The sequence below is a fragment of the Phalacrocorax carbo genome, unplaced genomic scaffold (assembly GCF_963921805.1).
Source record: "Phalacrocorax carbo unplaced genomic scaffold, bPhaCar2.1 SCAFFOLD_305, whole genome shotgun sequence".
Taxonomy (NCBI): Eukaryota; Metazoa; Chordata; class Aves; order Suliformes; family Phalacrocoracidae; genus Phalacrocorax; species Phalacrocorax carbo.
Window position 1 is genome coordinate 22371 of NW_026990285.1, and position 9605 is coordinate 31975.

Here is a 9605-nt window from a genome sequence, read left to right on the forward strand (position 1 = left end):
AAGGGGACCCAGGTGTCCGGGACCCCCCCGACCCCCCCAAAAAGGGGACCCAGGTGTCCGGGACCCCCCCGACCCCCCCAAAAAGGGGACCCAGGTGTCTGGGACCCCCCCCGACCCCCCAAAAAAGGGGACCCTGGTGTCCGGGACCCCCCCGACCCCCCCAAAAAGGGGACCCAGGTGTCCGGGACCCCCCCCGACCCCCCAAAAAAGGGGACCCTGGTGTCCAGGAACCCCCAACCCCCCCAAAAAAGGGGACCCTGGTGTCCGGGACCCCCCCCGACCCCCCCAAAAAGGGGACCCAGGTGTCCGGGACCCCCCCGACCCCCCCAAAAAGGGGACCCTGGTGTCCGGGACCCCCCCGACCCCCCAAAAAGGGGACCCCGGCGTCCGGGCGCTCACACGTCGCTCTCCCAGGCCCGTCCCGGCCTCGTCACCTGCTCCAAGAGGCTTTTCCCGCCCTCGTTGGGACTCTCCACCTTGGGGGGGGGGGTTGTGTGATTGGGGGGGTACCCCCGCCCCCCCCCACCCCCCCCACCCCCCCCCCAAGGCAGCCGGGACCCCTCCCCCACCTGGCTGAGGGCGCTTTCGATGAGGTTCACCAGGGTGGGGCTGGTTTTGGCCACCAAACGGTCGTCACCTGGGGGGGGGGGAGGGGCTCAGGGGGACCCCGGGGTGGGGGTGGGGGGATTTACCCCTCCCCCCCATGCTGGGTGGGGTCCATGGGGTGGGGGAGGGGCTCACCCAGCACGGCTTGGTCCAGGCTGATGTAAGCGGCCGCTTTGGTGTGGAGGAGGTTGGGGTAGCCCTGGGGGGGGTCACGGAGGTCGGGAGGGTCACGGCGGGGTCATGGGGGGTCACGGGGGGGTCACGGGGGGTCACGGGGGGGCGGGGCTCACCTCCAGCCACTCGGTGGCCCCCAAATGCCCGAATTCGCCCCCGTCCCAGCTGACGAAGAGCAACGTCCGCCGGAGCTGGAACCCTGCGGGGGGACCCCAAAGGTGGGGGGGGCCCCAAGGGGGGATGGGACACGCCGGCGTGAGGGGGGGGCCCCCAAGGTGGGGGGGCACCCCAAGGGGGCAGGGGCCCAAGGTGGGGGGGGACCCAGATTTTTGGGGGGGGACCCCTAAGGGTGGAGGGGGGACCCCAAAGGTGGGGTAGGGGGTTCTAAGGGGGGGGCCCCAAAAGTTGGGGGACCCCAAGGGTGGGGGGGGGCGCCCCAAGGATCAGGGGGGACCCAGGAATCCAGGAGGGAACCAGGTGTCCGGGGCCCCAAACCCCTCCCTTTTCACACACGCCCAACGACCACGCCCCTGGTCACGCCCCCTCTGGCCCCGCCCCCCGTGGCCCCACCCTCACCGTCCCGCCCCATGGCGGCAAAGAGGTGGGCGAGCTCCAGCAGGAGGGCGGTGCCGACCCCCGAGGCCGCCGCCCCCGGCCCCAGCGAATCCCGCTGCGCCCCCACGATGATGTAACAGTCTGGGAAAGGGTTGGGTCAGGCAGGCCCCTCCCCCTCGCCTCAAGCCACACCCCCTAAGGGGGCGAGCACCACCCACTGTGTCCCCCCACCCACCCTGTGTTGGCCCCGCCTCCTCTTCCAGACGTCACCCTTCCCTGTGGCTACACCCCTTTAGCCCCACCCACCCCAGCTCCACCCCAGGCTTAGCCCCGCCCCTTTACCACCCCACCCAGGTTGACCACGCCCCCTGCACACCACCATGCACTGGCCTGCCCCGCCCCCCTGGCCATACCCCCACTGACCACACCCCCAGTTATCCACACCCTCATCGACCACATCCCCATTGATCTCATTCCCATTGACCACACCCTCAGTGACCACACCCCCATTGACCACACCCCCATTGATCTCATTCCCATTGACCACACCCTCAGTGACCACACCCCCATTGACCACACCCCCATTGATCTCATTCCCATTGACCACACCCTCAGTGACCACACCCCCATTGACCTCACCCCCATTGATCTCATTCCCATTGACCTCACCCCCACTGACCACACCCCCATTGACCTCACCCCCATTGACCTCACCCCCATTGATCTCATTCCCATTGACCTCACCCCCACTGACCACACCCCCATTGACCACACCCTCTTGGCCACACCCCTGCTGACCACACCCCCACTGGTTTCACCCCCAGTTGACCACACCCCCACTGACCACACCCCCATTGACCTCACCCCCAGTTGGCCACACCTCCATTGGCCACACCCTATTGGCCACACCCCCGTTGACCACACCCCCATTTAATACATACCCAGTTGGCCAAACCCCCAGTTGACCACACCCCCAGCCCCACCCCCTTGTCCACCCCCCACTGACCACACCCCAACTGACCTTGGCCACACCCCCAATGGATCCTCTTTGGGGCAGCCCCCCCCCCCGGCTTGACTTTCCCTTCCGCGGTCCCGCCCCCTCGCGGCCCTGCCCCCTCGCGGCCCCGCCCCCCTCGCGGCCCCGCCCCCTCGCGGCCCCGCCCCCTCACCGGGCTCCAGCCGCCCCTCGAGGGCCCCGAAGACGCTGGTGAGGGTCCCCGGCCTCGTCCCCGCAGCCACGCTCAGCCGCAGGCGCCGCCCCCCCGGGCCCGGCCGGTACCGGAGCCCCCGACCGGGGGGTCCCCACCGCGCCGGCGCCCGCGGGCCCCCCAGCACCCTGCGTGAGCGGGGACCCAGGCGTCCGGGGGGACCCTCCGCCCCATGGGGGACCCCCGCGTCTGGGGGAGCCCCCGCCCCACGGGGGACCCAGGGCCTCTGAACCCCACTTTGAGGAACCCAGGCCTCTTGGGGGTACCCAGGCATTTGGGGGGTGACCCAGGGGTTGGGGGGGACACCCAGAGGTTCGGGGGGGCACCCAGGGGTTGAGGGGACACCCAGGGGTTGGGGGGGCACCCAGGGGTTTGGGGGGGCACCCAGGGGTTGAGGGGACACCCAGGGGTTGGGGGGGCACCCAGGGGTTTGGGGGGGCACCCAGGGGTTCGGGGGGGCACCCAGGGGTTGGGGGGGACACCCAGGGGTTGGGGGGGCACCCAGGGGTTCGGGGGGCACCCAGGGGTTGGGGGGGCACCCAGGGGTTTGGGGGGGCACCCAGGGGTTCGGGGGGGCACCCAGGGGTTGGGGGGGACACCCAGGGGTTGGGGGGGCACCCAGGGGTTCGGGGGGCACCCAGGGGTTGGGGGGGCACCCAGGGGTTTGGGGGGGCACCCAGGGGTTCGGGGGGCACCCAGAGGTTCGGGGGGGCACCCAGGGGTTCGGGGGACACCCAGGGGTTTGAGGGGGCACCCAGGGGTTCGGGGGGACACCCAGGGGTTCGGGGGACACCCAGGGGTTTGAGGGGGCACCCAGGGGTTGGGGGGACACCCAGAGGTTCGGGGGGGCACCCAGGGGTTCGGGGGGACACCCAGGGGTTCGGGGGACACCCAGGGGTTTGAGGGGGCACCCAGGGGTTCGGGGGGACACCCAGGGGTTCGGGGGACACCCAGGGGTTTGAGGGGGCACCCAGGGGTTCGGGGGACACCCAGGGGTTTGGGGGGGCACCCAGGGGTTGGGGGGGGCATCCAGGGGTTCGGGGGGCACCCAGAGGTTCGGGGGGGCACCCAGGGGTTCGGGGGGCACCCAGGGGTTCGGGGGGCCCGGCGCCCGGACGTACCGCAGCAGGCGGGCGGCGGTGGCGGCGCTGAGGGGGTGGGCGGGGATGGGGGGGAGCCCCGGGGGGCGGCGGGGGGGCGCCCGGCCGGTGAAGGAGGGGAACCCCCGGCTGTAGGGGTCCCCCGAACCCTCCTGCACCTGTGGGGGCGAGTCAGACCCGGGGAGCCACCAGGGCCCCCCCAAACCCTCCCGGCACCCCCAAATCCCCCACTGACCCTCCCGCCCCCCCAGATACCCCCAAACACTCCAAACTCCTCCTCAGCCCCCTGAACCCCCCCTGCACCCACCCCCAGCACCGCCATTTCCCTCCCAGACCCCCCCCAAATCCCCCCCAGCACCCCAGTTTCCACCTAGCCCCCCAAATCCCCCCATACTCACCCCCCAGCCCCCCAAATCCCCCCATAGTCCCCTAAACCCCCCCACACTCCCTCAGCACCCCAAATCTCCCCAGCCCCTCCCAATATCACCCCCCCAAGACCCACAGCGACCCCCCCCAAACCACAGCCCACCCCCCCCATCAGCCCCCCCCAGCCCCCCCACTCACGTGCACGGTCACAGCCGTGTCCCCCCCGAGCCCGGGGCCCCCCCCCGGCCCCGCCGTGTCCTGGGGGTCGGGGTACAGCAGCACCCCGATGGCCCCTGCCCCCGCCGCCGCCGCCACCTGCGGACCCCGGCGTCCGGGTGACCCCCACACCCACCCCTCCCCCCATCCGGGGGACACCCCCCCCCCCCCAAGGGACCCCGGCATCCTCCACTCCCCTGCCAGGGACCCCACCCCCCTCCCCGAGGGGGCCCCAAGATCCAGCCCCTCCCCCCACAGGGGACGAAAACACCGAGCCCCTCCCCCCCCCCCCGGCAATCCCAGCCCCTCCCCTCCTGGAGACCGCGGCCCCTCCCCCGTGACCCCACCCCTCCCCCGTGACCCCAGCCCCTCCCCCAGTGACCCCGCCTCGGCCCCACCCCGCCCCCGCCCCGGGCCCACCTTGCTGGCGGGGCGGCCCCGCCCCAGCCCCTCCCCCAGTGACCCCGCCCCGGCCCCGCCCCGGGCCCACCTTGCTGGCGGGGTGGCCCCGCCCCAGCCCCTCCCCCAGTGACCCCGCCCCGGCCCCGCCCCGGCCCTGCCCCGGCCCCGCCCCGGCCCCGCCCCGGGCCCACCTTGCTGGCGGGGGGGCCCCGCCCCAGGCGCAGCAGCAGGAGGTTCCCGCGGGGCGACACCCCCCGCGCCCGCAGCAGCGCCAGGTCCTGGGGGCGCCCGTAGTGCCCGTACACCAGCCCCCCCTGCGGGGTCAGGGGTCACGGGGTCACGGGTCAGGGGTCAGCGGGGTCAGGGGTCAGCGGGGTCAGTGGGGTCAGGGGTCAGTGAGGTCAGTGGGGCCAGGGGTCAGCAGGGTCAGGGGTCAGTGGGGTCAGGAGTTGGGGTCAGGGGTCAGGATCAGTATCAGGGTCAGGGGTCAAATAAGGTGTCAGGGCCGAGGGTCAGCATCAGGATCAGGGCTGGGGTCGGGGGTCGGGGATCGGGGGTCGGGGGTTGGGGGCCGGGGGTCAGGGGTCGGGGGTCAGGGGTCAGGGGTCGGGGGTCGGGGGCCGGGGGCCGGGGGCCGGGGGCCGGGGTTCGGGGTCGGGGGTCAGGGGTCGGGGGTCGGGGGTCAGGGGTCGGGGTCGGGGGTCGGGGGTCGGGGGCCGGGGGCCGGGGGCCGGGGGTCGGGGGTCAGGGGTCGGGGGTCGGGGTCGGGGGTCGGGGGTCGGGGTTCAGGGGTCGGGGGTCAGGGGTCGGGGGTCGGGGGTCAGGGGTCGGGGGTCAGGGGTCGGGGTTCGGGGGTCAGGGGTCGGGGGTCAGGGGTCGGGGGTCGGGGGTCGGGGTCGGGGGTCGGGGGTCGGGGTTCAGGGGTCGGGGGTCAGGGGTCGGGGGTCGGGGGTCGGGGGTCAGGGTTCAGGGGTCGGGGGTCGGGGGTCAGGGGTCGGGGGTCAGGGGTCGGGGTCGGGGGTCGGGGGTCGGGGGCCGGGGGTCGGGGGTCAGGGGTCGGGGGTCGGGGTCGGGGGTCGGGGGTCGGGGTTCAGGGGTCGGGGGTCAGGGGTCGGGGGTCGGGGGTCAGGGGTCGGGGGTCAGGGGTCGGGGTTCGGGGGTCAGGGGTCGGGGGTCAGGGGTCAGGGGTCGGGGTCGGGGGTTACCGTGGCGTTGCCGGGGGCGCTCCAGGCGCAGAAGGCCTCGGGGTCGAGGCGGAGCCGCTCCAGCTCCCGCCCCCCCGCGTCCACCCACAGCAGCGACGCCGACCCCCTGCAGGGTCAGAGGTCAGAGGTCAGAGGTCGGGGTCAGGCTCCCCCAAGCGGCCCTCCCAGCGCCCCCCATGACCCCCAGCCCCCCATGACCCCTGACCCTTGACCCCCCCCAGGATCCCTGGAAACCCCCCTGACCCCCCACCCCCCACTGCCTGTGACCTTTGACCTTCTGTGACCCCCCCCCACCCCTGGAACCCCCACGACCCTGACGCCGTGACCCCCATAACACCGCCCCTGTGACCCCTGACCCCTGCGACCCCCACCCCCATGACCACCCTGTGACCCCCCCCCATCCTCCCCTGCCCCCACCGTGACCCTTGACCCCCGACCCCACCCCGGCCCCGCCCCCGTACCGTGTGGGCAGGGGGAGGGGCTGGGGGCGGCTCCAGGCCCGGCTCAGCCCCGCCCCCACCATGGCGCTGAGCACGGCCTGCGCCAGGCCCCGCCCCCGCTCCGACCCCGCCCGTGCGGCCCCGCGCTCACCTCCCTGCAGGTCAGGGGTCAGGGGTCAGGGGTCAGGGGTCAGGGGTCAGGGGTCAGGGGTCAGGACCACCTCCACAGGTGGTCGGGGGGGGTCAGGGCAGCCCCTTCGGGCCGGGGGTCAAAGGTCAGGGGTCAGAGGTCACTCACCGCACCCAGGCCTCCACCCGCTCCTCCCGCAGGTGCCGCCGCAGCAGCTCCCGCAGGCGGGGCCACGTGGGCGGGGCCTCGTCGCTGGCCACGCCCTCCACCTCCTCTGGGGCGGGGCCGGACCCGGGAGGCCCCGCCCCTGCCCCGCCCCCGCAGGGGACATGCCCAATCCCAGCCACCAGCAGCCCTGGGGGGGGAGGGGAGGGGCGGGAAACAGGGTGGGGGCGGGGCGGAGGGGGCGGGGCCGGGCTACAGACGGGGCGGGGCTACAGACGGGGCGGGGCTGGCGGCAGTGGTGGGGTAACGGGGTGTAACGGGGTGTAACTGGGCAACGGGGGGGTAACAAGAGGGTGTAGGGGGTAACGGGGTAAGAGGGGTAAGGGGTGTAAGGGGGGTAAGGGGTAACGGGGTAAGGGGGTGTAAGGGGGGTAAGGGGTGTAAGGGGGGTAAGGGGGGTAAGGGGTAATGGGGGTAACAGGGTAAGGGGTGTAAGGGGGTGTAAGGGGGTGTAAGGGGGGGGTAAGGGGTGTAAGGGGGGTAAGGGGGTAAGGGGTATAAGGGGTAATGGGGTGTAAGGGGGTGTAAGGCATGTAAGGGTGTAAGGGGTGTAAGGGGTAACGGGGGTCATGGGGGGGTAACGGCGTAAGGGGGTGTAAGGGGGGTAAGGGGTAACGGGGGTAACGGGGTAAAGGGGGTAAGGGGGGTAAGGGTGGGTAAGGGGGTGAGGGGGGTAAGGGGGGGGTAAGGGGTGTAAGGGGTGTAAGGGGGTGTAAGGGGTAATGGGGTGTAAGGGATGTAAGAGGGTGTAAGGGGTGTAAGGGGTAACGGGGGTCATGGGGGTAATGGGGTAATGGGGTGTAAGGGGATGTAAAGGGCAACAGGGGATAACAGGAGTTAGGGGGTAAAGGGGGTAATGGGGTGTAAGGGGTGTGAGGGTGTAATGGGGTGTAGGGGGTGTAAGAGGTGTAAGGGGGGTATAAGGGGGTAACAATGGAGATAATGGGGTGTAAGGGGGTGTAAGGGGCAACGGGGGTAACGGGGTGTAAGGGGGTGTGAGGGTGTAACGGGGTGTAACGGGGGCAACTGAAGTAACCGTGTAACGTGGGGTAACGGGGTGTAACAGGAGTAATGGGGTGCAATGGGGTAACAGAATTAATGGTGTAATGAGGGCTAATAGGGTGTAACGGTGTAAGGGGTAACGGGGTGTCGGGGTAACGGGGTGTAACGGTGTAAGGGGTAACGGGGTGTAATGGGGTAACGGTGTAATGGTGTAAGGGGTAACGGGGTGTAATGGGGTAACGGGTGTAACGGTGTAAGGGGTAACGGGGTGTCGGGGTAACGGGGTGTAACGGTGTAAGGGGTAACGGGGTGTAATGGGTAACGGTGTAACGGTGTAAGGGGTAATGGGGTGTAATGGGGTAACGGTGTAATGGTGTAAGGGGTAACGGGGTGTAATGGGGTAACGGTGTAACGGTGTGTAAGGGGTAACGGGGTGTCGGGGTAACGGGGTGTAACGGTGTAAGGGGCTCACTGCGGTTCGTACCGGCGAGGAAGGCGGAGGCGGAGCCAAGGCCAGGGTGGCGAGGGGGTGGAGCCGTGGGCGGGGCGGTGGGCGTGGCCTGCGCCGTGGGCGTGGCCCGGGGCGGGGCAGCCGCACAATGGGGTCCCCTTCGTCGTCCTGCTCCCCTCCCCCGCCCCGGGGGTCCCGGTGCCGGGAGTAGGACACCGCCCCTCCCCCCGGGGGCTGCAGCACCGCGTCATCGCCCGCCCGGGGGTCCCCTCGGGGGGGAGGGGCGGCCCGGATGCCGGGGACCCCTTTGGGGGGGAGGGGGGGGTCCTGGACGCCAGGGTACCCTTTGGAGGGGGCTAGGGGAGTCCCGGACACCTGGTTCCCCTATGGGGGGGGAGGAGGGGTCCCGGACACCGGGGGTCCCCTTTTCTAAGGGGGAGGGGGTCTCCCGGACACCTGGGTCCCCTTTTGGGGGGGGGGGGGGGGTGTGGTGTCCCGGATGCCTGGATCCCCTTTTTTGTGGGGGGATGGTGGGGGGTTCTGACCGCCTGGGTCCCCTTTGTGGGGGGAGGGGTCTCCTGGACACCGGGGTCCCCTTTCAGGGGGTATGGGGGGTCTCAGATGCCGGGGTCCCCTTTTTTGGGGGGGGGAAGGGACATTACCCGTCCATGGAAGCAACGTCTCAGGGTCTCCATTGCTGAGGGGGTGTCAGGGGGGTCCTGGGGGCGTCGGGGGGGGTTCTGGGAGTCCCAATGCAGGGTCTCAGGGAGTCCCAGGGGGCTGGGGGCCCCCCATGGGGCAGACTTTGCCCCCAGCCACACTTTGTGTGTGTCCCCCGCCGCGTCCCCCCCCCCCCAAATCCCCCCGACCCCCCCCGGTGCCCCCCCACCCCTCAGACCCCCCCAAACCCCTGCTGGACCCCCCCGGCCCCGCTCACCCCTCGGCCTCTCGGTCCTGCTCTGCCCCCCCGCCCCCGCCGGGGTGTGAAAAGGGGGCGTGGCCGTGTGGGGAAGGGGCGTGGCCGTGTGGGGAAGGGGAGTGGCTTTGCGCGGAAGGGGCGTGGTTTTTGTGGGGTGGTGGGTGGTGCTTTGGGGGAAAGGGGCGGGGATTTGGGATAAATGGGTGTGGCTCTGGGGAAGCAGGGTGTGGCTTGGGGGAGTGGGCGTGGCTACCGGGGAAGCCCCGCCCCGGCGCCGCCGGTCTGGCTTCCCTTATCTGACCCCGGTCACCGACCCCGGGGGTGGGGGGTGGGGGGCGGGGGTGACCCAGGGCGGGGGGGGGGTGTGTGGATTGGGGTCCCTGGGGACTGGGGGGGGGTCATGGGGGACCGCAGTGTCCTGGGGGGTGGTTCTGGACGGTTTGGGGGGGACCCCGAGGGTTTGCAGGGACCCCAAGGCTTTGGGGGGGACCCAGGCATCTGGGGAGGGTCCTGGAGGCTTTGGGGGGACCCCAAGGATTTGGGGGGCACTCAGAGGCTTTGGGGGGCACCCAGACATCGGGGGGGGGGTAATCCCAGAGGGTTTGG

At 71.7% G+C, this 9605-nt stretch overlaps 1 protein-coding gene across 12 annotated transcripts in view; it reads right to left on the minus strand.

Annotated features, from left to right (window-relative positions):
- LOC135310977 (transferrin receptor protein 2-like) overlaps positions 1–9036 on the minus strand; it is an 18039-nt gene extending 9003 nt beyond the window's left edge. For 3 of the 12 annotated variants that reach the window (XM_064440118.1, XM_064440116.1, XM_064440115.1), the window contains exons 1-14: positions 8743–8841; positions 8114–8314; positions 6571–6757; positions 6294–6427; positions 5833–5938; positions 4819–4941; positions 4208–4324; positions 3665–3801; positions 2505–2671; positions 1357–1476; positions 897–979; positions 742–805; positions 570–637; positions 400–476 (exon numbers count right to left, since the gene is read on the minus strand). In XM_064440118.1, the coding sequence (XP_064296188.1) occupies positions 400–476; positions 570–637; positions 742–805; positions 897–979; positions 1357–1476; positions 2505–2671; positions 3665–3801; positions 4208–4324; positions 4819–4941; positions 5833–5938; positions 6294–6427; positions 6571–6757; positions 8114–8314; positions 8743–8750 (1592 nt within the window). In that variant the 5' untranslated portion in view covers positions 8751–8841. Of the gene's footprint in view, positions 1–399; positions 477–569; positions 638–741; positions 806–896; positions 980–1356; positions 1477–2504; positions 2672–3664; positions 3802–4207; positions 4325–4818; positions 4942–5832; positions 5939–6293; positions 6428–6570; positions 6758–8113; positions 8315–8742; positions 8920–9017 lie in introns of those variants that run through there. The other 9 variants (XM_064440117.1, XM_064440122.1, XM_064440123.1 and 6 more) reach the window with 9 other exon arrangements.
- Between the last annotated feature and the right edge of the window lie 569 nt (positions 9037–9605).